At 43.0% G+C, this 13,725-nt stretch overlaps 1 protein-coding gene across 1 annotated transcript; it reads left to right on the forward strand.

The window, feature by feature from the left end:
• The first annotated feature begins 79 nt into the window (after positions 1–79).
• Positions 80–2,866, forward strand: atp5f1d (ATP synthase F1 subunit delta). Its single transcript, XM_037250235.1, has 5 exons — positions 80–320; positions 931–1,084; positions 1,175–1,263; positions 2,510–2,644; positions 2,746–2,866. The coding sequence occupies exons 1-4, from the start codon at positions 204–206 to the stop codon at positions 2,630–2,632; spliced, it is 483 nt and encodes a 160-aa protein (XP_037106130.1). The 5' UTR covers positions 80–203; the 3' UTR covers positions 2,633–2,644; positions 2,746–2,866.
• Positions 2,867–13,725: the final 10,859 nt, after the last annotated feature.

Here is a 13,725-nt window from a genome sequence, read left to right on the forward strand (position 1 = left end):
TTCTCTCATTGTCACTTTGGCCGCGCGCCTCAGTCTGTCCGCCCGAAAGACTACATTACCCAGCAGAGTTGCACCACCGCAAAGCCTTGTGGGTAGCTTCCCAACGTCCTTGTCCACCAAGCGCACACCAACTGCCTTCAAGCAAGGGGATTTGGGAGTCTCTGTCAATCAGTAGTTCTTGAAACAAGTCGGAATTTCCCAACATGATGGCAGCAAGATTTCTCCGCCGTTCTCTCCCCATGCTTAGGCAAGCGCGCTGCTATGCCGAGGCAGCCACCGGTGCCCCGCAGATGTCCTTCACTTTCGCCTCTCCGACTAAGGTAGCCGCGGCGTTAGGGATGCTAGCCAGGCCTAAGCTAGCTGAACAGCTTGATCAATATCCGCTTAAAATAGATTGTCAGACTTTATTAAAAATCGTGCGACTGTGTATGTTTATTGGTTTTGGTTCCCTACACTTTAATGCTTTGTCTTTGTTCGGATTCTGTCGGTTATTGATGCACACTTTGCGGCAATTGGTTAGCCTTAGAAAGCTAGTAGCCTAAAGCTCTTTGCCATTCATTTGTTGTTGACCTGCAATGTAACAATGCTACGTTAGCTCACGAATTAATTTTGTGTGAATGTCATACCTACTACCGCACATGTTTGTTTTAAATATTGCGTTAACTTGATATGTTAAATGACCTCCGACTCCGTTATTTTCATGACAGTTCTTTAACCTTGCATCTTCTGTCAACATTCTGTCACCCCAAAACGACAGCATTTGTATTGATTACTCTACTTTACGATGAGCAGCTATTCTACAGCTAATCAGATGATGACACCAACCACTTGTATCATGTCATATTCTGCACTAAAAAAGTCAAAACTGACAATTGGCAAGCATCTCCAACATAAACAATAACTTTCCAAATATTTATACTGTACTTGCAGGTGTTCTTCAAAGAGGCCAGTGTGAAGCAAGTGGACGTGCCCACACTCACCGGCGCGTTTGGTATCCTCCCCGCCCACGTGCCCACCTTGCAGGTGCTCCGGCCTGGCGTTGTCACGGTGTTCAATGACGATGGCTCGTCTGCTAAATACTTTGGTAAGGGGGGCAACAGCTAACTCACCTGGATGTTCTATAATGCTTCTAGATTTTGTCTCATTAATTTATTCCCCCCGGAATGTCACATAGTGAGCAGTGGGTCCATAACTGTCAACGCCGATTCTTCAGTGCAGTTGCTAGCTGAGGAGGCCGTACCGCTGGACCAGCTTGATGTGGCTGTGAGTAAAAAACACAGATTGTGACCACAACTATTTGTAATTTCAATTTGATCAGCTGAACAGTCTTTCTGGATAATTCTTTCTTGGAACAATGAGTACAAACGAGTCAAATTGTATTTATTTATTACACATGTGGTTTGTTTTAATGACATTTGAAAGATGAGGGTTTCCTCATTTATGATGTTGAGAGGTCGATAGAGTAATTACAGGCCTTTACTCCGGTGCGTCTCGCAGCAGGGACGTGCTCTTTGACAGCAGAAAGCATTCTTTGAACCCGAGGACGAGTTTTAATTACCTCCCGTTTTGATCGGTGGTGACGACCCGTCCGGCCGTCCTCGCAGTTGCACTTGACCTTTTAAATGTCAGGCTTGTTAATGCACCGCCGCGCTCTCAACGCCGACCCAGTTTTGACCTTGAGCAATGCCACTGTCAACTTCACTCCATAGGACAAAATGAGTTTTTTGTCTTTTTAATTTAACCCTCACCCCTTTCTTCAAGCGCGCGGCAACAATGCTCACACAAAGCCACGCCGCTAATAAGGAGGGAAAGGTCACTCAGTGTTGAATTATAGCAGATGTGTCAAATCCCCACTGGGAGACCTTTAACTTCCAGCCATGTTTGGCATTTCTACTTTCTAATCGCCGCTGTGACAAATGGAGCTTTCCGAACAAACGCGGCAGTTGAGATTTTTCTCCGGCTGACTTCCGTCATCAGTCGCCTTTTTACCAGTGGGACTGTTGCCAAGATTTGCTTTTTTATAACAGGTTGGTATTCTTTCCTTCATGATGTGAATCCATGCATATACCTGTAAAAAAAAGAAAATTCCTAATATATAAAACTAACCATCCTGGTCTTATGCATTTGTTGTCCTCGTGTACTGTATATTCCAAATTTGGGTGAAATGTCACTTCCTCGTCGAACTATTTTAAAGGTCTTTGTTGATGAAAGTTCAACACACACTGTACAATTGATTAGAAATGTTTTTAAATTTCAACAAAGCAGTTTGTCATAGCATACTTTGTTGCACTTAGTCTTGACGCCCTGTAGGTGGCAGTATTGTGTCAAAATATGTTTCCACTGGCTGTGATCATGGCAGAAACTCCTCAGGCGAGTGTAGGTGTGACCGTTTAGTAACTTTAGTTCGTTGCACAATGGAGCTCTCATTAATGCAAATTTGAAAATGAAAGATTAATTGTTTTGCAATCTGTACATGTCTGTCGTCTCACCGCTCTTGCTCTTCCCACAGGCTGCCAAGGCCAACCTGGAAAAGGCCCAGGCTGAACTGGCCGGTACATCCAGCGAGGTCACGAGGGCGGAGGTTCAGATCAGCGTAGACGCCAACGAGGCCATTGTCAAGGCGTTGGAGTAGACCTCCCCCGTGGTACGGCGCAAACACCAGTTCATTTGTATAGGAAAAAAAAAAAAGATTGACAGCCAGTTTGTCACAGCTTAAGACATTTTTTTTCCCCCTTGCACTTCCAGGTCATCTTAGCTCTTCTGTTTGGTGGAACACACTTTAGGCATTTCCAGCTGTCCTGTGGATTCCATGCTTGCTTTGTACAGTGGATGAAAAACAAAATAAATTTATTTGGAATTATCTGTGGACCTTTGGCTGCTTGCTTTTGTTTTTGTCCACTTCACCCTCCACAGCTTCGAAACCAGTCACTGTGCGGCCTCTTGGTGGCAGCAGATATCAGCCAAATGGGAAGAAAGCAAGCGTTGTAGCATTCCGTATCATCTGATCATTATTTAACTGACCTTTTAAACATCCCTTCAAGGAAATGAAGCACCACTTTGAGATGAGATAACACATCTGTTTGTTATGAGAGATGACCCCCCTGGTCCATTACTGTGATACACTGGGACCTTCTCTTTCATAACCAACTTGAAGCTCCAGTTCATTTATTCACATGCTAGATTCAGGTGTGCAAAGAAAGCACTTTCATTTTTTTTTTTTAAATTATATTAACATCCACTCTCAAAGGCCTAATGTGATGGTTCGGCTTCTCGCTTGTGAATGCATAAGGGCAATATAATTTTAAATCACAGCGTGGACCTGCGGGCCGATGTCTCAGATCAGAAATAAAAAATAACTAGCTCTTGACAGCTCGTGGACCGGTCCGCTAATGGATGAGTAACACTTCAGACAGGCTGGATGAAACACTTGCATCACAAGCAACTATTTCATGCACTTTAATTGCAGAAGATGAGTTTATGAAGCAGTTTGGTTAAAAAAACTGAAAAGTGTGACTTTAAAGGGGCATTATGGAAAATTGACTTTTAAGTAGTGAGGGCAAATGAAGCTTCAAATTTGCTTCATTGAACCAGTTGATGCTTCATTTTCCCATCACTACTTTTAAGACACTCTCCGTTGCCTCTCCCCTTTGCTGTAAGAACTTGACAGCCTGTACTGTACTTAACATAAAACAAACTTACATTTCAAGTATACATTACACACTTTATTTTCTGCTTAGTTAGAGGGAACACTCCCCCCCCACTGAAAATGAACTTCAGAGACTCGAGTGGATGACATCAGCTAGTCTCAAGGCCACAAATGTCACATTTTTCCTCTCAGCATACTTCCCCCCCCCCCCCCCCCCCCCCCCCCCCAATAAAAAAAAAGAACATTCTATAATGTGTGGTGCATCGTGATGATTTCCAGATAGGAAGTCATGATCACATGGTCAACTTCATTAGACTGTATGACTCCAGTCAGTTAATCTTACAAGTCTTTCATAAGACTTTTTTTTTTTTTTTTTTAGTCCTGATGCATCATGAGATGCATTTTACATGCCTCGCTATTGACATTTCACTCCTCGTGTTAGTGATCATTCATGCGGCAGACAGAACAGGAGAAGTGTTTGTCTGTCCGCTGCTATTCACAAAAGAATCAGACGCTCTAATTGGGGGTGATTACAAAAGTTTGAAATAGAACAGGAAGGGAAGATTTCTCAACAGATAAAGTATTTCAAACGGGGGCTTTTATTTAAGCCCGCTCAATCGGAAATGCGGCAGGCAGATAATTTTGTTTCTTTGCAAACATGAAATTTGGTTCGCGTGTTTTTCACGAGCCAAAAAAAAGTCTTTGTCTGCCATTTTGAAATAAATTTGAAATGTTTTGGGGGCTTTAAAGAATCATCCAGTGTTTAACGTTTCACATTTTAATGACTGCCAAGAAAGTTCATGTTAATTTAAACAGTTGGAATGGATCATGTCTGTTTCCATGACTTTCTATGGGCAGACACCTACACACACACCAAAAAAAATCTTTTTTTACTCAATAAATATGGTCAAGCACAGATAAGTGCGTAGAAAGGTGCAAATCGAGGCCCCTGCAGTAGGTACAAGAGGATGAGAGGCGTCCGGAGAGCAGTCTGATTGGAGTTGCGACCTTTTGTTGGAGACTTTGTTGCAGACTCGCTCCGTCAGCTGTCAGCTCCTTGCGTGCAGCCTGGCGGTGGGAGGCAGGCCGTGACACCAGCCTCCCACCACTCTGCCCTCTCGTGTGCCATCCCTCCATCCCCCCTCCATTCCTGCAACCCCCCTCTCGTAACACAAACAACCCACCCACCCGTCCATCCGCGCATTCAGACGCTTGCCTCCACACAGACAGGTAGCGATGCTACAAATAGCAAAAGTGTGGGCATTGGGGTGGGGGGGTGCTGTACACTTTTTTTTTTTTTTTTTCAGACACAGGTAGCCACGCTTCAAAATCACAGATGCTGTCGCCCACGTCCACAGTGCCATCCGTTTTACATACATTTTTTATTCTCATGACAAACAAAAGCTGTTGCCGTTCCCGGCATATTGTCTCGTTGAACTTCGTTCACACCCTCATCGCACCTCGTTGTTCTGCCACCTCTCTGCAAGTAGCTATATACGCAAGTATATAACAATTCGAGTTTGGGAAATACTAATTTGTGGTCACAATATAAGTACGTAGGTACGAATTAAATGCTAATTGCTGACCACAATTGATTGCTAATTCGCGGCTACAATAATAATCATAACGTGCGACGATTCGAGTGATTTCACACGGTACCAGTCGATGAACATTTGACGAATCATGGACAGTGATGACAATAACTTTTCTCATCGCCATCATCTTGTGTCAACATCAGTAGAATCTCAATTTAAAGTGTGAGTAGTCGTGTAAGAACAGGGTCCTTGTATTTCATCACGCGTGTCAGTGTTGTGTCGCCTTGACATAAGTTTGTGTGAAAATGTGTGTGTGTGAAAAATGTGTAATATGTGTCTTCCCCTGTAGCTGCTGACAAATAAGATTGCACTTGTTTGGCATTCCAAGCGGAGGTGTCACATGCTTTTTGGCCTCTGAGGAGTTCACCAGCAGGGCGGGACCCAACTTGTGTCATGTGTGTGTGTGTGTGTGTGTGTGTGTGTGTATTGTGCCAGCAGTTTGAGGTTTCAGATAGGAGTGTCGTGGTTTACAGTAACAGAAGGCCAAACACACACGCAGGCGCAGGCACATGCATACCGATTCTTGTCGTTGAGCGGCGCTGCGCATCTCCCATTATATTTAGCCGAGGCTGGCGAACAGGTTCGTTCCAAGTCAGGGTTTTTCACACCCGATGCTCACCAAATGCTCCACCTGTGCGTCAGCGCCCGGCCTTGACGTCACAGTCAGAGCCTTCATGAGGCCACCTGAGCTCACAGCTGGCAATCCGATGCCGAACGGCGCTAATCCTGGCACGGGGCGCTCCAAACAAGGCGGTAGAATCTGAGTGTGGCATTCTTGTTGCACTTATTGCACAGGCTTAGCACCCGTCCCTGCAGGTTGTTGTGGTACATTTTCTCATTTATCTTGTCAGTCACAATCAAAGCTGTTCTATAATTAGTTGTATAATTACCATTGTTTGGATGTAGAAACAGTAGTTCCCATGATAACTGAAATAGCAATGCAGTGAACCCCCACTATTCATGCAGCATACAAACCGGGCCAGCCCGAGAATCGGGAAAATCGGCATATAAATGACGGTCATTCTAAATTTATTGAAAAAGAAAAGAAAAGAAAAGAAAAGAAAAGAAAAGAAAAGAATGACCACTCCCATATCAGCGTGGGAAACCATTCCAGGACCGTTTGAGTTTTTTTGTTTTTTAATTTTTCAAGAAATACGATGGCACAATCAAATGTGGATTATTTTTACGCTTCTTGAAATTTTGTTTTCAGAATTTGCTATACAAGCTACTTGTGTCATTGGTTTACTGCCGCTATCTCAATACACCAGATAGTCTTTGTAACTTTCAAACCTCAATGAGTAGCCATTATTTATGCATACTTCCCTTTAGGTGGCAGGTGCTAATGTGCTCCCCTTTGACCTTCAACAGTCCAGATAATCCCTCAGCGCCGGGCAAAGCTATCTATGAAAGGTCACCCTCGATCCAAGCTCGCATTTTTCCGCCATGCTGCTAGCCTACACAGGAACTTCCACAGTGGAGCAATTTGTTTACGTCAAACAAAACAACCTGGGAAAATGTAACATGAAAGCAAAATAAACAATAGAGTGAGTAGGAAATTGGAAATATTATATTATATCAGTTATTATATCAATTAGACTGTGTCTGACTGGTGACCAGTTTCGGCTCTGTCTTGAAGAATTGATCTTGACATGAGAACAACTTCCAAGTCAACCATCATTAAAGAACAGATTGTGTTTGACGTCGGGGATTTTCACTTCAATTTAAGATGACTATTAGTTTGATCCTCGGGAATGAGGGCGTAAACATTGACATTTCCGTCTACTGGGGGATTCCTGTGTCTGCCGCACCTTCTTCAAAGAACCAAATTCCAAAGATGGGTTGTGTAACACCCGCCCTTTCCCAACTTCAAATTTCTAACCCCAAGCCGTGCCCCTCGCGAACATGCACAAGCGCGATTGTTAATTGACCAAGCACGCACACCCATCTTATACAAAACACCAGCGCTAGCAATGCTAAGCTAGTAAACAATCTGTCATTAGCCACGGCTGTCATGTTGTTATGATTTATTCCGAATGGAGTGTTACACAAAATATTAACGGTTTGAAGTTGTTTTTTGCCCGGGAGGGTTCGAGGCACCCCATATTCAACTTTACCCCTGATGTTGCCCCTCCTTTGCAGCGCAACAGTTTTGTAACGTCAAACAATGCCGTCTGTGTTATTAATGACATTTTGCGTGTGGTGCTTGGGTTCAGAGTAGGCCAGACATCTTTTGAATGCCACTACTGACAGATTATGCGCCGGGAGCCTTGAGAGGTGGGATTGTTCCATTACTCCAAATAGAAAGCCAATGTGTGACACTGAAAAGGTCAGAGACTCTGATATAGAGGCGCCCCTTATATGTGCTAACTATGTAAGGTCAAGATATTGAATGATTAAAAAAAAAAAAGTAGTGTGCGTATATCGCGCTCAGATTTTCTGCATGCTAACATTTGCTAACGAGCGCAATATTTGGGGTCACAGTGAATGTCACGGCGGTGCTCGAGGAAAGGTCAATGGGCCAGAGAGTCCATGGTCAATACATACTTGGCAAACAACTGAAGTATCGGTACACACATATCATTTGAGATATTTTTTTTTCTTTCAATCAAAGTTCACCACTAATAACGCTGAAAAGAAACATCATTTGTTTTGGAATTTGGCTTATGGCAGTCAGCTGTGTTGTTGTTGTTGACATATAATTGGAATGCTTTGAGGTTTGTCTTGAGGTGTCTTGGATGCATCATAAGACAATCCCTGTTTTCGAATGGAAGTTTACCAGGCGTGGGCTGCTATGTTCATGTGATCACAAAATAATGTCTTTGGATAAGATTATTTGTAAACATTTTGAAGGTAGTATTCTAAGTAAACAGTTTTTTGTGGTCACTGAGTGTTTTGTATCTATCATCAGGTAAGCACATTGTTTTTTTTTAAACATTAAAGTTTATTATTAATGTACAAGATTTTTCCTCCTCTATCTTTGGAATTAACAGTAAAACTGTGGTTAGAAATAATACACAGTTTTATTTCTGGTCTAAAAAAAAAAAAAAAAAGAAGTAGCTCGAACTTCCCCCATGTTAGGGTTCACCACAGAACATCACTCACATATGTTATTACTCACGACCCTCGTGAGGACAGGCACATGGATGAATTGCTGAAGAGTCGACTTTGAACGTGAGTGACATGCCAGCAGAAGAACTCTGGTGACTCACTTTAGCTGCACGCTATTCCGCTCATACGTAGTAAATATTTCACTGTGCCTCATCGCTTGGCATTCTGTTTACACTATAAACCTTTCTCGGAAGTGCCGGCGTGCTTTGGCCGTTCTTGCTATCGTTTTTCCATAAACATCCACGCTTGGCTGAGAGTACACCGACCTCTCGTTCAAGCACTTCAGCGGGGGCAAAGAATGGATGACATCGCCAATTGGGGCTATTTTGGGAATTGAGAGAAGGGCGCCCCCCCCCACACTCCTCCCAGGCGAGGGTAAGGGGGGTAGGCTGACGTGGAAACTCTCAGTTGACCTTCTGAAGAGGGGCCGCGGGGGTCGCTGCGGAAAAATAGTGGGGGTCGGAATTTCAAGAGAGAAAAAAAAACTCATTAGGCAAAAAGTGACGGGAGAGTTATAAAAGAAACGAGGAGAGCCGGCCAAGATGGAATTAGCCTGCAGCTTCGGATACCCCGATGGAGGAGGATTAGTGGGCAAGGATCGCATGTGTGTGTGTTGAGTAAGTGTGTGTTTTCAACTGCGTAGGAGGAGGAGGAGGAACTGGGGCGATTTGGCAATTCTTAATTTTGCCTGCACCAACAAAGGAAATGCCTGGATCTAGTATTCATCATCATTTACTGTACACAGCACACACACACACAACCACACAATTTCCTCTATGTGCAAAGGTGGCAAAAGTAGAAGTGCAGATACTTTCTAAAATAATAGTTTGGTAAAAGTCCTGATTCGTCTCCTTTGCATAAGTAACGGTAAAAAATGTCAACTTTGTCCTACAACTCATATATACACAATAGAATCATCAAGTCCTACACAAGCAAAACAAAATTAGCAAAGGCTAGCAACTGAAAAAGTACATTTACATGTTTAGTAGTGCCTTACCATTAACCTTAATCATTTTATATTGTTTGTTAGCATCAAGCTAAAAAGTCCCCTTCAGTACATAAAGTATTTGTATTAACTGTAGTTACTTTCCACCACTTCTGTGATTCTTCTGTGTGTGTGTGTACTTGGCGTGTGCCTCCCCCCCGCTGCCTCATACACACTTCAACACAGTCCGACCTCAAAGAGCACCATCACCACCCGACTGAATGTCCGTGCTCTTTGTTTCGCCACAACTAATGTGCAAGACGTCCATTGCGCATTGCCAAAATCCACCTACCCAGCCTCCCACACTCCCTGCCCACTCTCGGCTCACTTTCTCCCCTTCTCTTTTGTGTACGCTTTGTTCTCTTTCATGCACTCCACGCCGACACCTAACCTCTGCGTGACCGCAACGTCCTCGGGCACCGCCGCCGCCGCTGGCTGTCAAATTGTACAACCCGGCCTCTATAAAGGTTTTCATTGCGTCCCGGTGGGTGGATTTCATTAGCTTATTTAGCACAAGTTCCAGCAGGAGTCGACGATTATTGAGTTTGCGGGGGTGTTCGGGCGACGCGTTAAGATTTTTTTGGGCCTTGATGACAGTGGTGGGAAGTCACCGGGTACATATATATATGTATATATAGTATATATTAAAAACAAATGTATATATATACAGTAATCCCTCGTTTATCGCGGATAATTGGTTCCAAAAACCACCCACGATAAGTGAAATCCGCAAAGTACGGTCACCAACAGGATGTACTGGGCAGGCTAACGAGTTAGCGGAAAGATGCTAACACACAAAAACGGACTTTTAAAGGAATGTAAATGAGAATTTGAAGCAATACTACATTGTCCTAAAGGTTAGACACATGTTTCCTCAATTTCGAAGTTTTATTTTGACTTTTAAATTGTTTTTTAATTTGGGAAAAAAAATCTGCGATGTAGTGAAGTCGCGATAAACGAAACACAAAGTCGCGAGGGATCACTGTATATATATATATTGTTTTTTTTTAAACAAAAAATACATTGTATAGAATTTTAAAAAATCACAGTTACTTTTTATTTAAGTACATTTCATCTCTACTATTTTAAGTAAAACTGTTAAGCCAGTACTTCTACTTTTGCCAATCTTTTATTCTCATTTTCTTCACAAACGTATCTGTACTTCTACTCAAATACAGAATGTGAGTACTTCCACAATGATTCATCCACGCAGGGTGACACACAAGTGACAAGACAAATGGTTTGCAAAATATGTAGTAGCAGTGTCAAAACTTCTTGTTACAAACGTGATAGGCTGAGCCACGACAGAACATTGTATCCTCACAGTCGATGACGCTTCGGTGTTACTACACGCAAGCCGTGCTCACAATTCTTTTCTTTTGCTTTGATCTGACTTTGGTACAGAATACATGAAAGAATAAAAAAAAAGTTGTCTTTCCTGGAACACTTGAATGAATGACTAATCAAAATATCGGTTGAAGTGTGAAAGAGACACCACCTAGATTTTTGCAAGGTGACCTTTGACTGAACCAGCACATAACGTTAATTGAGTCATTCCAATTACAGCTGCGTCCATATTACATGTCAGAACACGATACATTGAAAGCGCGCTAACTGTTGACTCGACAATAGCTGCCACGTTGGAATGCTGTGACTCAAAGGCATGAATGGATTGCAACATAGGACCAAAACAGACAGAATGTTCTTCATGGTATTCATCTTAAATAACGGTCACATGCATAGTTGTTGAGAATTGTGAAATGTTTTGACTCGCCTTTTCCGTTTGGTGCCGTTCAGACTATCATATATATTTTTCATTCGTGGTATTGTTAGTGAATGACAGCAGAGTAATAAAGTGAAAAGCAGTTTTACATTGTTTTAGTTTTACGATAGAATGATTCAATTAATACTTGTGGAGCACTTTTGTGATGGTGACAGTTGGAGGCTGGAACAAATTACTTTTATTATTTCCAATGGGAGCTTTTTGGAATTGGAAGCACTCTGTAGTCATTGTGTTCCACTGTTCTTGTTAGATCGCGACCAATTTTTTTTTTCCGCTTCGTGTCGTTGTCGTGACTCACATAAATGGTGTTCGACCTCACACTTACTGTAAACTGTGACTACGTCCCAGTCTGAAGTGACACGTTCTTTTTTTGTCCTCCCCCCAATTCCGCGGCACGGCACGTTCGCTTTGGCACATTCTCCGCACTCCTTAGACAAGTCGCCGCCGGGCTCGAGATGTGTCATCGCTCATCTGTGCTGTGAGTCGAGAGGCGGGACGAGCGGAACCTCAGATGAGATGGACGTTTTTTTTAAACATGGGTGCTTTGTCCACACTGATGTCCAAGGTTAGCACACGTGACACGTATGACCCGGTATGCTCACATCGGGAATGGAGCAGGCGAGGTGTGTCGGTTCCACCCTCACTCAGTCCTTCAGTTCTTCAATCAGTCAATCTGTCAGAGTAAATCAGGAGGAAACGTCACAGGAAGAGCGACGATGGGGCGACCGTGTAGGACACGCTTCATTTTACCCCTGAAGCAGAGGGCGTTGTAGTTGGTGACTTTGATGGATAGGAATGTTACACACACGCACGCCCACAAATGTCCCACACATGTTGTTGTTCACACATACAAGTCCGCGGTAGGCACACACGCAGGCTGCACAGTCCCACCAGATCTCTTGTCCAATGTGAAATGTTTACAACCCGCCTACGCCGCCGCTGCCTTCCTCCCCTGTCAATAAAGCCTTCCCAGAAGTATGTGAGAGGCATTATGGCGTCTACGTACAGGGGGTTGCACTTGTGTCCTCCATCACGGAACAACTCGTGTGCAGCTCATTTGGTTTCTAGGCCTCTTGATGACAAATGCATGCATTGGCATACTTAGCATAAAGGATCAAACTGGGACATTTTGTGCTTTCCGAGGTCAATTAGAATAAATGAACTGATGAGAGTAGACTTGGATTGAATCCATTTAAATGTCATTAGGCCGGCGAGAACATTTAAGTGATATACTGTCGCTAAAGTAGAACAAAACGTTCAACCTGCATTGCAAATCCAGCCAAAGAGTGTTAAAACTCCAAAGCAGTCATTTGGCGAGACCTCTGATCAGCGAAAGAAGCTGAAGAAGATCGTGTCACACTCTCGCCGCATCGTCAGCTCAAACGTGATGTCGAATTCTGGCAAATGAGGTCAGGTCATTCTGCATGGCTAAAAGAGGAAGTCCAAAGTGACACATACATCACCTTAACTTTTGAAAGTTTGAAGGAAGTGAGGGGGGGGGAGGGGGGAACATCTTCTTTCACTTTGTTATATATGTTTGTTGAGTCAGCATGTGCGAGCGAGAAGAAAAGAGATGACGACAGATAAAGTGACAGAGGGAGCCGTGTGGGCTATAAGCAAAGGCTTATCTTGTGTTTGTTTGCACGTGGAGTCTAAGATAACGCCTGTGGGTTTTTTTTGGTACACACTTCACCGCCGCAATCACTCACAGACACAAAGCAGGATGATTCAGTTCTCAGACAGCGTGATCATTCACTTGGGGCTGTGCTCGTCTCCTCCCCGCTCTGTTTGTGATCAGATATTCAGTGCTGTTTGTGGATACAGAGTTCAGCGCCCTCCTGAATTGCATCACGATTACTGATTATTATCATGGTATCTGACGGCATAGGCATTTCAGTCAGTACATTCAATGCTCGGAAGGCATTGAGTCTCTGTCAGATTAGATTCATCTTGAGACGCCAGCAATCTTGAGAATTCGTGGAGTACTCATTTAGTGAGATAGTGGTTAGTGCTTATGCCTCACAGTTCAGAGGTTATGGCTTTGAGTCTCGTGACAATTTGTCTCTTGGTTTAGCTAAATTGTTAAATCAATATTAAACTCATGTTATTTGCGTATTACAAATGCAGGCTGCAGGCTTGTTTTCAGTTGAATCCTATTTGTTCTTGCACATATTCTGTACGTCAGTAATTTTTCACGTACATGTATTTTATATTTGCCATCGGGCAAATATAAAATACATGTACGTAATAAAATACACGTTCTTGCACATATGTATACATTCTGTACGCCCATACTCCCATGTTAGTGCAAAATAAAACCTGAATAAATTGTTTTTTGACCAAATAAAATGATGACTAAAATATACATGAAAAATACTTTTGATACTTAGTATTTGACTATTTAATTTAACTCAACTATTCCAAATACAGATTTTAATTTGTTTTCTCTTAAGAAACTTGCACTTTTACTTCAGTATCGCTTCCAGGCACTCCAAGTCTAGTTCCTGGATATGACAAGTTTGTTTACAAATGTACCTTGTATCTAGGAGGCGTGGTTAGTTACCTGCCTTGCTGACGTCACAGCTCACCGACACTACCGGCATTATTT

The sequence above is a fragment of the Syngnathus acus genome, chromosome 4 (assembly GCF_901709675.1).
Source record: "Syngnathus acus chromosome 4, fSynAcu1.2, whole genome shotgun sequence".
NCBI lineage: Eukaryota > Metazoa > Chordata > Actinopteri > Syngnathiformes > Syngnathidae > Syngnathus > Syngnathus acus.